This window comes from Rhincodon typus, chromosome 5 (assembly GCF_021869965.1).
Source record: "Rhincodon typus isolate 14 chromosome 5, sRhiTyp1.1, whole genome shotgun sequence".
Lineage (NCBI taxonomy): Eukaryota > Metazoa > Chordata > Chondrichthyes > Orectolobiformes > Rhincodontidae > Rhincodon > Rhincodon typus.
Window position 1 is genome coordinate 55988310 of NC_063336.1, and position 14315 is coordinate 56002624.

Sequence of the window (14315 nt, forward strand, 5' to 3'; positions counted from 1 at the left end):
ATCTCATTCTGTGGTAAGATAATTATATTTGAAATAAACCACTCTGAACATCATGACTGAGTAGCACCATGTCTTGAGTTATTATTTAATATATGAAATAACAGTGTATAAATACAACTTTTCGTTCAAAAAATAGAATAATAAACTAACCCACCTGCTGTCTGTGCTGCTCAACAGTCTGATCTAATTCCATCCTCACAGCTGCCATTTCCTGCTGGTTATTTTGTTTCAGCTTATCCATTGCAACAGAATGCTGATAATTGAGATCTGAACGGAGAGAGACTGGAAAGACCATACAACATGGCATTGATATTTTCAACATCCTCTTAACGTAGTTCTAGGCTGTTGCCCAAATATATAAACTTAGGAAACAAAACTTACAAGAGAAAGGAAAACAAATTGTCAATATTACTCACGTCTCATAATAACATTTTTTAAATTACTCTACTACCTGAAGCTTTTAGAAAGTAAATATCATAAAGAATGCAATATCTATCTTGAGTTTTTTTATTTCAAGTCTTGCACAAGGTTAAAAAAAAATAAGAATGCTATGACATTATTCTTGTTGTTCTTTGTCCTGATAATCACCGTGGATCAAAACCTAACTTAGCGTTCAACAGATTTATGTTCAGCAAGAGATTAACTATTCTGCAGGAAAGTACAAACAATTAGTTATTAATATTGCAATACAAGTTATTTTAAAAAGGGAATGTGTTTTTTTTCCTCCCAGTTTTAAGAAAGGGAAGAACTGCTCTACATTATGGGTGATTTTGATAAAGCAAAGGGCAAAACCATCGACAAAGCTAAGTAGATATGTAGATATAAAGCTATTTTTAATAATGCCCCACCAGAAATAATACTACAAACAAATTTATAATAGATTTCAAAAGGAAGCAGATAAACATTTGATTAAAAGATGTTGGTAAAGCAACAAAATGGCTTTAACTGAATAGCCTAATTGCTCGATTGGCTGAATGTCCTTCGACTGAACTGCAAAATTCAATGATTTGCCGGTCATGCATAGAAATGAGCAACATAGAAATGAACAACCTAGAAATTAGTTAATATATCCATGTTGTAAGGGTAAAATGGACAACCAATCAACATGGCCGAAAGACGTTTTTGCTTGAAACGAGACAAACACCAAGCCACTGCAGGAGACATGATTAATCAGTAAAATTAAATACTTCCCAATCTTAAAACAGGTCTCTGAAGTCGCATTATTTTTTCTGGGGAACACATTTCTATTCATATAAAACTGAATAATTGCTTTATTGTAGAAGATTACTTAGAAATTATTAATTGAAAATGTGGAAATGAAATTTAAAAGACATTTCTATATATTTTCATTTACTTGCTGTCTGGGAATCAAAGTGCCAGTCCCAGAATCAGAGTGAGGTTAGACATTCTAAAATGCAAAAACGGTGTTGCCCTTCTCAGGTGGATCACTGATATTTCTGCAGTTAATTGTTTCCAGTAAATCCTTTATTCCAACTCAGCAGTTGCAGCTGACAGCTTATATTTTTGGGATGCCAATTCTGATTTCACGAGCTATGGCTTATTTCCACCAGTAGGAAGGGATGCAATGAGTGGTACCAAGCTGGTCAACGTACAGGACTGCTCAGCAAAGTTGCAACAGAATTCTTCCAGATTATTTTCAGTCCCATAACTTGGCGAGCCTGGAGCGAATCATATTGATTCTGGTACTAGTTCAAGTGATAGGGTATCAAATGTTACCACTGAAAACTGACTCCAATTCTGGGAAGTTGAGTAGAAGTTGAGAGCAAGAATCCAACTGAAGTCAGCTGATCAGCAGTTGGGTAGGGCAGCTCTGCAAGCCTGCCACTGGTTGTATTTTGCACGCAGCCATTGGCTGTATCTTTGATGTCAACTACAAGGTGCAATGCAGCAACTCAATAAGTTTGCTCTAACAATATCTTCCAAGTTTGTGGCATGTATCATCTAGCAGAATAAGTGCAGCAGACACATGAGGACACCACCACCAGCAAGTTCCTCTCGATTCTGACCTAGAACCAAATTGTTCCTTTAATTGTTTTGCTGGGTCAAAATCCTAGAACTCCCTTCGCTATAGTACTCATGGTATACCGACACCACATGGACTGTAGAAGTTCAACACAGTGGCTCAGAACAACTTCCTCAAAGGCATTTAAGGATGGAAAGTATTTGCTGACCTTGCCAGGTCAACTCTTACTCCACATATGAATTTAAAACAAACACTCATCACTGCTCAAGAGGAACATATGCCACCTTTAATAAACATGTTGATATGATTGTGCTACAATTCATGTAAATTAGAAGAATAACTTAAGAATACATACCAAGCTGAGGGCTCACATGGCACGCTAGTAGTATCCCTACCTCTGAGCAAGAAGGCTCAATTTCAAGACCCACTAGCTTCAGAGATGTGTAATAATATATCTGAACAAGTGGATTAAAACTATCTACATACCAAGCAGTAATTTCCCTTCATCCTGCAGCTCTGCCCTCAATTCCTGTAGTTGTTGCTTCGCTTCCTTTTGTAAAGCCTCCAAATTCATTCTCTCAGCATCCTTTTGAGCTTGTATGTCAATCATATGTTGCTGATTCAAACATTCTTCCAATTGCTGTAAGACATACTCAATGCAATTACATTCTTTGCTACTTCATTCAATTTCTTCTTTCATGGCTCTTTTCAGGTAACACAGTTAGATGGCAAATTACAATTTCAGATTTTCAGAAAAAGTAACATTTGTTCACACAGTGGTTTAGAGTTCAAAATACAAAATATACTCTTAACATTCTGATTACTACAATCTTTTATAACAGGGCAGTTCATGATCCATTTTGAAAATTTGAGACCATAAATTTTCAATTGGACACAGATGAAATTTCAATGAATTAGCAAGTCAACTACTGCATAGATAATCCTCCAATAAATTGACTGAAGAAAGACAAGAAATCATAAAGAATTTTATTTTAAACTTGTTGAAAACTTAAGTCAGCCTGATGTTGGAAGTACAATGCAGCAGGTCAATTGAAGGATAGCACAAGACCATAATAAAATGTGGGAGCAGAAAGTGCTCCATTCAGCCCATTGCGTCTGCTCCACCATTCAATGAGATCATGGCTGATCTGTTAATCCTCAACACTACTTTACTGCCTTTTCCCCATACCCTTTGATTCCATTATTGATTAAAAATCTCTCAGTCTTGAACAACGACCTAGCCCCAGCACCCTTCTGTGGTAAATAATTAAACAAATTCACTATCCTCTGCAATAATAAATCCTTCAACTCTGTTATAAAAGGGAAACATCTTATTCAAAGATTATGCGTTCTGGTCCTAGGCTCTCCCAGAATGCGGTAAAAGCCTTATGGCATCTAATCTGTCAAATCCCCCAAGAACCACGTTATGTTTCAAATTAAGTCACATCACATTTTTCTAAATTCCAAAGATTACAGGCCGAAAGAACTCAGTCTCTCCTCAGAAGATAGTCCCTCCACACTCAGGATGAGCCTAGTGAACCTTGTCTAGACTGCCTCAAATGCCAGCATGTCTTCCTCAGATAAGGGGCCCCAAAACTGTTCACAGTATTCTAGCCTTGTACAGTTTTAGCAAAACATCTACCATTTACCACCTTCCCCATCTCCGCTCCCCCCCCCAACCCACCCCCACCTCTTTCTACTCCATTCCCTCTGAAATACAGGTTAATATTCCATTTGCTTATCCCTTTACCTGCGGAACTAGTATGTCATTGTGTGATACCTTTTCAAATGCCCTCTGAAAATCCAAATGCATTAGATCCACTGCTTCCCATTACCTGCTTGTTCCTTCCTCAAAGAATTCTAATAAATTTGTCAGACATGATTTCCCCTTTGTGAAGCCATGTTGACTCAGCTTGATTATATAATGCATTTCTAAACACTTTGCTATCACATTCTTTATACCAGATTCCAACCTTTCCCCAGTTGCAGACATTCAGCTACCTGGCCTTTATCTGTTTTTCAACCTCTTCACATTTTAAATAAAGTTTTACATTGGCAGTTTCCAGGATCCAAGTATTCTTGGAGAATTATTAACAGTCATCCACTATCTCTGTAGCTACTTCTTTTAGTATCCTAAGGTGCATCTTATCAGGTCCAGGAAATTTAATTGTCTTCAGCCACATTTGTTTCCCCATGCATTTTTTCTCTAGTTATACTTATTATATTTGTTTCCTCTCCTCTTTTTGCCTGAGTATTTAATAATTTTTGTGCAAGTTCTACCATGAATATCAATGCAAAGTGTTTATTCAACTCCTCTGCCATTCCCTGGTTTCCCATTATTAATTCCCTAGCCTTGGTCTCAAAGTGGTCTATTTGACTTTGGTCTCTGTCTCTCTGCCTTTTTATGAATTTAAAGGATCTCTTTACATCCATTTTGATATTACTTACAAGTTTACCCTCAAAGATTATCTTCTCCCCCTTTATTATTTTTTGGGTTGTCTTTTGCTGTTTTTGTTTTACAAGTTTTCCCAATCTTCTGGCTCTTTGCCACATTGTACTTTCTTTGCCCTTTAAATTTGATACTATCCCTACCTTCCCTGTTAACCATGAACATAGAACATAGAGCTGCACAGCACAAGAAGGGGCCCTTTGGCCCATAATGTTGTGCCGAGCATGATGCCAAATGAAACTAATCCCTTTTGCCTGCCCTTGGTCGATATCCTTCCATTCCTTGCATATTTGCGTGCTTATCTAAAAGTCCCTTAAATGCCCTTATCGCATCTGCCTCCACCAACATCCCTGGCAGTGCATTCCAGACTCCTACCACTCTCTGGAAAAAAAAAACTTGTCCCTCAAGTCTCCTTTGAACTTTCCCTCTCTAACCTTAAATGCATGCTCCCTAGTATTAGACATTTCAACTCTGGGAAAAAGATGCTGACAATCAACCGTATCTATGCATCTCATAATTTTATAGACTTCTAACAAGCCTCCTTCCCAGCCTGTGCCACTCTACAGAAAACGACCAAAGTTTTTCTAGCCTCTCCTTGTAGCTCATACCCTCTAATCCAGGTAGCATCCTGGTAAACCTCTTCTGCACCCTCTCCAAAGCTTTCACAACCTTCCTGTAATGTGGCAACCAAATCTGAACACAGTACTCTAAGTGTAGCCTAACCAAAGTCTTATAAAGCTGCAAATATGACATCTGGACACTTGTACTCAATTCCCCGACCAATAAAGGCAAGCATGCTATATACCATCCTATCTACTTGCATGGCCACTTTCAGGGAGCTACGGACTTGAACCCTAAGATTCTTCTGTATATCAATGCTGTTCAGAGTCCTGCCATTAACTGTATATTTTTCCTTAACATTTGATCTCCCAAAATGCAGCACCTCACACTTACCCGGATTGAACTCCATCTGCCATTTCTCCACCCATATCTGCAACTGATCTACGTCCTGCTGTACCTTTTGATTCCACCAATCTTTGTATCATCTGCAAACGTACTAACCCAACCATCTACATTTTCATTCCCTTGGAGACAGTAAGGACTGCAGATGCTGGAAGCTAGAGTCAATAAATGTGGAGCTGGAAAAGGACAGCACATCAGACAGCGTCCAAGGAACAGGGAAGTCAACGTTTCCGGCTGAAACCCTTTGTCAAGACTGGGGAGCCCAGAAATAAATGGGGGGAGGGGTAGGTGAAATGGAGACAGGTGGATGCAGATAGGGGATTATTGTGGTTGGTCAGTGGGAAGGGTAGAGTGGATAGGTGAGTAGGAAAATCGACAGGCTGGGGGATGGTAAGATTTTGAAGCTGGTGAAGTCAATATTCAGGCCACTGGGCTCTAAGCTCCTGAAGCAATACATCAGGTGTTGTTCCTCCAGTTTCCGTTTCGCCTCACTCCGACAGTGGGAGGCCAAGGATGGACATGTCATCAGGAGACTGGGAGAGGTAGCTCACTCTGAATCCCATGTGATCCAACTTTACTAATTAGTTTCCATGCGGACCCTCATCAAAGGCTTTACTAAAGTCCATGTAAACAACATCTACCGCTCTGCCCTCATCAAACTTCTTGGTTACTTCCTTAAAAAACTTATTCAATTTTGTGAGACATGATTTCCCTCACACAAAACTATGCTGGGTATCCCTAATCCTTGGCTCTCCAAGTGCATATAAATTCTATCTTTCAGAATCATCTCCAACCACTTAGCCACCAAAGTCAGACTCTCAGGCCTACAGTTCCTAGGATTCTCCTTACATCCCTTCTGAAACATAGGCACAAATTAGCCACTCTCCAGTCACCTGGCATCTCACTTGTAGTCATAGGTGACACAAGTATTTCTGCAAAGAACTCTGCAATTTCATCCCTAACTTCTCACAATGTCCTGGGGTACACTGGATCATGTCCTGGAGATTTATCAACTTTTATATTTTCTAAGACCTCCAGCACTACTACTTCTATACTGTGAACTGTTTTCAACACATCACTGTTTATTTCTCAGAGGTCTCTAACGTCCATTTCTTTCCCCACGGTAAAAACTGATGCAAAATATTCATTTAATATCTCTCCCATCTCCTGAGGTTCAACACAAAGGCGACCTCTTCGATCTTTAAGGGGCCCAATTCTCTCTCTAGTTATTCTCTTGCTCTTAATGTATTCGTAGAATTACTTTGGATTATTCTTAACCTCATCTGCCAAGGCTATCTCACATCCCCTCTTTGTCTTCCTGATCTTCTTGGAGGCATAAGGGGGCAAGCACAGGCAGGTGGGACTTATTTAGTTTGGGATTATAGTTGACATGGACTAATTGGGCCAAAGAGTCCGTTTTTGTGCTGTATGACTCTATGCTTATGATTAGAAAACTGCTAATGTGACATCCCTTTTCAAAATGAGAAGGAGGCACAAAGTGGGTAACTACAGGTTGATTAGCCTAACATCTAGTGTTGGAAAAGTATTGGAATCAATTACTGAGGAAGCCATAGCAGGATATTTGGAAAATTATAATCTAAATCAAGAGACTCATTTGAACCCAGTTGTCTATAACCAATATATAATTCCTTTTTACTCTTGACAAGATCCTCAATATCTTTATTCATCTACTGTTCCCTAATCCAACCAGCCTTATCTTTCACTCTAACAGGAACTCTAATGACTCTGAACTCTAGTTATCACACTTTTGGAAGCCTCCCTGTTATCAGATATCCCTTTACCTGTGATCAACTTTTACTCCAATCAACTTTTGAATGTCATCTCAGGCTATTAAAATTTGCCTTGCTCCAATTAAAAGCTTTAACTTTTATGTAAGGCTTATCCTTTTCCATAACTATTTTAAAACTAATCGAATTATGATCACTAGACCCAAAGTGTTCCCCTACTATCACTTCAGTCACATGCCCTTATTATCCAAGAGAAGGTCATGTTTTGCTCCTTCTCTGGTAGGAACATTGACATATTGATAAAGAAAATTTTCTTGAACACATTTAACAAATTCTTCACCATCCAAGTCTTTAACACTATGGTAGTCCCAGTCAATGTTTGGAAAATTAAAATCACCTATTGCAACCTCGTTATTCCTACAAATTTTGGCGATCTCTCTACATATTTGATCCTCAATTTCCCTCTGACGCTGAATCATCTGTTATTTCTCCAGAATCCAAGGGTTTTTGGAAAATTAAAAGCAATGTATTCACCAGCTCTGTAGCTACCACTTAAAGGATCCTTGGATGCAAGCCATCAGGAACAAGGGATTTATCTGCCTTTAGCCCCCATTAGTTTGTCTAATACTACTTCCTTACTGATGGTGATGGTACTTAATTCTGCCCATGTATTCCTTAGTATTAATGGGCTGTCTGAAGTATCTTCCACTGTAAAGACTAATGCAATATATCTGTTTAACTCCTCTAAGATTTACTTGTTCCCCATAACCATCTCCCCAGATTCATTTTTTATGCGACCAATGTTCACTTTTGAGATTGTTACTTTGGAGGTTCTACTTTTTAATTAGCTCTTAACTGTTCAAATCTTTCAACAGAACCTCCTTTCTATTCATAGAATCATACATCACAGAAACAGACTGTTCAGTCCAACTTGTCTGTGCCAACCAGGCATCCCAATCTGACTTCGTCCCATTTGCCAGCATTTGGCCCACATCCCTCTAAACACTTCCTATTCATATATCCATCCAGATGCCTTTAAATGACATAATTGTACCCACCTCCACCACTTCCTCTGGCAGCTCGTACCACACACGCACCACACTCTGTGTGAAGAACTTACCCCTCATGTCCTTTTTAGATCTTTCCCCTCTCACCTTAAACCTATGTCCACTAGTTTTGGACTCCCGTACCCTGGAGAAAAGACCTTGGTTACTCACCCTATCCATGGCCCTCATGATTTTATGAACCTCTATAAGGTCACCCCTCAGCCTCCAATGCTCCAGGGAAAAATGCACCAGCCTATGCAGCATCTCCCTATAACTCAAACCCTACAATCTCAACAGCATCCTTGTAAATCTTTTCTGAACCCTCTCAAGTTTAACAACATTGTTCCTATACCAAGGAGACCAGAATTGTATGCAGTATTCTAGAAGTGGGCTCACCAATGTCCTGTACAGCTGCAAAATGACGTCCCAACCCTTATACTCAACCTTCTAACCAATGAAGGCGAGCATGCCAAATGCCTTCTTCACCACCATGTCTACCTGCAACTCTACTTTCAAGGAACAATGCACCTGCACCCCCTAGGTTTCTTTGTTTGGCAACAAATTTAAATATATTAAATGAAAAAGAATAACTAGAGAGAGAACAGGACCCCTCAAGGACCAAAGTGGACATGTGTGCGTGGACCTGCAGGAGATGGGCGAGGTCCTCAATGAATATTTCTCCTCTGCGTTTACTGTGGAGAAAGACATGAAAACTTGGGTACTTAGGTAAGTTAGTGGCGATACTTTGGGGACAGTCCACATCACAGTAGAGGTGGTGCTGGACGTATTAGAATGTATGAAGGTGGATAAATCTCCTGGTCCTGACCAGTTATATCCAAGAACCTTGCAAGAGTTAGGGAAGAAATTGCAGGGCCCTCGCTGATATATTTGCATCATCATTCACCACGGGTGAGGTCCTGGAAGACTGGAGGGCAGCAAATGTTATGCCCTTATTCAATAAGGGCTACAAACAAAAACCTGGGAACTGTAGACCAGTAAGCCTAACATATGTGGTAGGTAAGTTACTTGAGAGAATTCTGAGGGATAAGACATATATACATTTGGAAAGACAGGGTTTGATTACGAATAGTCAGCATGGCTTCATGTGTGGGAGATCATGCCTCACAAATTTATTAGAGTTCTTTGATAAAGTGACCAGGAAGGGTGATGAGGATAGGGCAGTAGACATAAACTATATGGATTTAATTAAGGTCTTTGATAGGGTTCCACATGGTAGACTGCTAGATCATTAGATCGAAGGCTAGATCGCATGGAATCCAGGAACAGCTGGCAAATTGGATACACAATTGGCTTGATGGTAGAAAGCAGATTGTAATAGTGGAAGGATGTTTGTCGGACTGGAGGCCTGTGACTAGTGGTATGCCTCAGGGGTCGGTGGTCAGTCCATTACTGTTTGTTATCTAGATCAATGATTTGGAAGAGAACGTATAGGGCATGCTTAGTAGGTTTGCAGATGACACTAAAATAGGTGGTAACGTGGACAGTGAGGAAGATTATCAGAAATTGTAGCAGGATCTTGATCAACTGGGGAAGTGGGCCAAGAAATGGCAAACGGAGTTTAATATTGATAAGTGTGAGGTGTTGCATTTTGGAAAGTCAAATCAAGGTAGGAGTTTCATGGTGAATGATAGGGCCTTAAGGACTGTAGTGGAACAGAAGAACCTTGGAGTTCAGGTGCACGGTTCTCTGAAAGTGGAGTCACAGGTAGACAGGGCAGTGAAGAAGGCTTTTGCCACACTAACCTTCATCAGTCAGGGCACTGAGTATAGAAGTTGGGAAGTTACATTGCAGTTGTACAGGACGTTCGTGAGGCTGCACTTGGAGTATGGTGTTCAGTTTTGTCACCTTGCTATAGGAAGGATGCTATTAAACTGGAAAGAGTGCAGAAGAAATTTACAAGAGTGTTGCTAGGACTCAAGGGACTGAGTTATACGGAGAGGTTGGACAAGCTAAGACTTTTCTCTTTAGAGTGTAGGAAACTGAGGAGGGATCTTACAGAAGTGTATAAGATCATGAGAGGCAATGGATAGGGTGAATGCAATGTCTTTTTCCCAGGGTTGAGGAATCAAGGAGTAGAGGGCATCAGTTTATGGTAAGAGGGGAAAGAATACACAGGAACCTGAGGGGCAAAGTTTTTACACAGAGGGTAGTACGCATATGGAATGAGCTGCCAGCAGAAGTAGTTGAGACAGGTACATTAACAACATTTAAAATGCATTTGGACAAATACATGGATAGGAAAGATTTAGAAGGATATGGGCCAAATGCAGGGAAATGGGTCAGCACGGACCAGTTTGGGCCTAAGGGCCTGTTTCCATGTTGTAACACTCTATGACTCTATGGCACTCCCCAGGGCCCTAACATTAACTGTGTAAGTCCTGCCCTGGTTTGCCTTCCCAAAATGCAAAACCTCACATTATTCTAAATTAAATTCCATCTGCGACTCCTCTGCCCATTGGCCCACATGATCAAGGTCCCTTTGTATTCTGAGAAAATCTTCAGTCCACAACAACACCAATTTTGGTGTCATCTGCAAATTTATTAACTATGCCTTTTATATTCACATCCTAATTATTTGCATAAATGATGAAAGGCAATGGATCCAGCACTGATTCTTTTGTGGCCCACCATTGGTGACAGGCTTCCAGTCCGTAAAGCAATCCTCTCCCACCACCCTGTGTCTCCTCTAATCAATGTCATTGGTGCCAATGTGGATGACGACAACCGGCTCCCTCAATTCCCTCTCCAAGATGTGGGGCTGGAGCATTGACAGGTGAGAGAGTGGGATATAACAATAGTACCTGCTTGCGAGCTGGGCTGTTTGTTGTGGGCTAACTCTGGAGGCCGTTAAAAATGGTGGGTGTGACTCAGATGAAGAGGTTAAACCCCATTTCTGGCTGATGCCATTTTTGCCAGCATAGAAAAGGGTGCAAGAGGCAAAGCACATAGGTGTGAAATGCAAATCTACTGGGCCACCTAAAACCAATATTCAGTGTAATACACAACTTTCACAACTGCAGCAACCTTTACCCACAGTGTGCAAAACACTAATTTGCAGAGGTGTAAACACTTCTGTTGGCCTCATCCAAGATATTTATTTCTTGTACCAAGTTTTTAAAACCAACATTTTAAACACTCATGAATTATTTCAGAGATACAGGTTCATGGCAGAACACAAAGTGGCAGCAGGTGTTGTGTCCCTCTGCATTTTTTGTTGCTTTGGGCAACATGTGGGAGATGAGACAGGCTTCCAGGCTTGTTGTGTAAAGAGAAGGTTACTAAGGAACATAATAGGGTACAACAGAATCCAACATATGGGGGTTGGTGAAGTGTAAAGGCAACAGAATGTAGCCAAAGGTGGAGGAGATTTTACTCTGAGTGTAAGGGAGCTATAGCCATAGATGTTTTTCCAACGTGGCTGAGGTGCAGACTCCAAATTAGCAGAAAAATATTTAGAAATGATCATCCCATAGTTGAACAAGATCTTGCGCAACAATCAACTGATCCTGTAGCCTTGTATGTTGCATCAAAAGTCACCATAACCATCAGTTTCTTCGCAGTTGGTTCCTTCCAGGGAGTCTTCCCCAGATCTTTGTGGTATCTCTCAAACAGATATCCCCTGGTGCATTGATGAATTCCATCACCGACACATTCTTTGCTCAGGTGGAGAGAACACAGCAATTGCCCATAAATATGATGTCCCAGGCAAAGACTCCATTACCAGATTTCATAACAATCCAAATTCCTCTCTTTCTTTCATTTTGCTCCTTCTGACCACAGAACATGAGGCTATTCCTTTGACTTTCTTCCCGTTCAGTGATTCATAATAGACTCATTGATAAAACCAAACATTTCTTTCTGCCTTCCCCAAATAAATTCCAACAGATAGTCCATGCTGGGCTTAAATACAGCTGGTTATCATGATTATGCCATTGTGCATGCTGGAAGAAAGACTGAAATATAATTAACAAAATGCCTCATTGATTATGGAACACCTCTGCAATAGATTGCTCATTAATACAAATGGCTATCTCAGCAGCTGCAAAGAGAATTCAAACCTGTGAAAAACTAGATACTGCAATTTGAAAAGGTACTATTTAATTGCAAATCATTTCCAAATTCTTTCAGGGAACATCCTTGATGAAACACAGCCACTAAAGCAGTGAATTCAAGCAATTATAACATTGAGGTCATTGAAGCATAATTTCACAAAAATATGGACCCTTAAGTCAGCAACTGGCTTACTTTTTCTTTTCCTAAGAATATTTTGCATCTGCACCTTTGTGTGATATTTTTCAGCACAGTGTCTTATGTGTGGGGGGCATGGCTTGCCCAGATCCTAGCAAATTGTTTATATTCTAATGGCAAATAGTGAATGCATGAATATTACCTACAATTCAATTACAACTACAAAAGAACATACCTGCCTTCAGAATAGATTGCCCTGGAGCAGCTCCACAAATTTTCCGCAGTATTTTCCCTCATATTCTGATTATTATTGCCTATTCTGATCAACAATGGTATGTTGTATTTCTAAAACATCTTTAACACAGGAAAATATCATAAGGAACTTCACTGGAGCTTAATTTGACAAATGCTGAAACAGAGCTAAGTAATGGATAATAGGTCTGATGGCCAAAGCCTAGGACAAAGAGGTAAGTTTTATCTTAAGATTGAGAGGTGGAGAAGTGCAAAAGTTTCATGAGGGTATTCCAAATGTTTGTATCGAGACCGCTGAAGGCACAACTGTTATTAAAGGACGTGGAAATGGACAAGAGGATGAGTGGAAAATTGCAGAATTCATAGAAAATGGTATGGCTGGAAAAGGTTTCAAGACAGAGGGAGGATTGATATCATTGAGTGACTTGAACACAAGAATTAGGTTTTCGTAATTATTGGTGGTTCAGGAATTAATATGTCAGTGATCAAGCTGCAATGAGTGAATGGGGACTATGTGAATTAGAATATAGGCAGCAGAGTTTGGATGGAATCAAGTTTGTGCAGATATGAAGATGAGAGGCCAGCCAGATCAGCATTGTTATTCTTCAATTTGACTATGTCAAAACATGGGATTTTAGCAGCAAATGGGCTGAAACAGGTTGTTATTTCCTGAATTAAATTCTGTGTCTATCCAAGGACCAACCAGTATGTAAGGTTCACTTACCACCAAACAGTACCATGTACTGCATAGTGTGAATATAAATTATAATTATCATACATTGTAACCAAAGAAAATGTTCATACATGAAGTAATTCCTGAGTAAGATTTGGATTATGAGACAGGACTCATGATACAAGGCAAAATTCTATGCTATAGAAAAACAAGAAAATCTTTCTGAATATTGGGCAAAAGTGCAAAGTTACTTCTAAAGCACTCTATGATCAACATGTAGAATGAGATCTTTAAAAAAACTGGAATAGAATAGCATAATGATATCATCCAAATCCCCTCAACTTTTAATATTATACACAAATCTTCTATTTTACAGATGGAGTGTGAGAAAGTCACCAATGATTATTCCATAACTTCAGATTCCTGTTATTTAATGGTTAATGAATGATCTGATACTGCACAAAGAAAACAAAATGAAAAATAAACTGTCAATTCAACACTTGAAAGCATAATACTACAACATACCTTGCATTCACGGTCCTTGGATTCCTCCACGTTTCTGAGAGCAATCCTGTGTGCATCTTCCATAGATGCCAGTTTGCGTTTGTGTTCTTCTTCCATCCCTTCCATTTGCTGTGTGAGTCGCTGTCTCTCACGGTTGAACTGGCACTGTAGATTTTGCAAGGAATCTTGGGACTGGGATAACTGCATTTCCAGGCTTTGTTTTAGCAAAGATATCTATAGCAGACAGAATTTAACAGTGAAACAGGGACTGAAGATAGCAATATTTATAAATCAAATGTAAAGACACTAATTAAACTATATTGAACTTAATTTGGTAAGTTAAACACATCCATATATTTAACCTCAAAGACATGAAGTGGAGATTCTTTTCAAAAATTAAAAGCAATGACAAATGACTGATGAATATTAGAACAATAACCTTTATTGCACTACACATAAGGCCATGCATTCAAGCATTCTCTGGAGT

The 14315-nt window shown here is 39.6% G+C and overlaps 1 protein-coding gene across 6 annotated transcripts in view; it reads right to left on the reverse strand.

Annotated features, from left to right (window-relative positions):
* Positions 1–14315, reverse strand: part of fam184ab (family with sequence similarity 184 member Ab) — a 173221-nt gene that overhangs the window by 49309 nt on the left and 109597 nt on the right. For all 6 annotated transcript variants that reach the window (XM_020528589.2, XM_048597489.1, XM_020528583.2 and 3 more), the window contains exons 10-12: positions 13850–14062; positions 2471–2624; positions 155–282 (exon numbers count right to left, since the gene is read on the reverse strand). In XM_020528589.2, coding sequence (XP_020384178.1) covers positions 155–282; positions 2471–2624; positions 13850–14062 — 495 coding nt within the window. The remainder of the gene's footprint in view (positions 1–154; positions 283–2470; positions 2625–13849; positions 14063–14315) is intronic.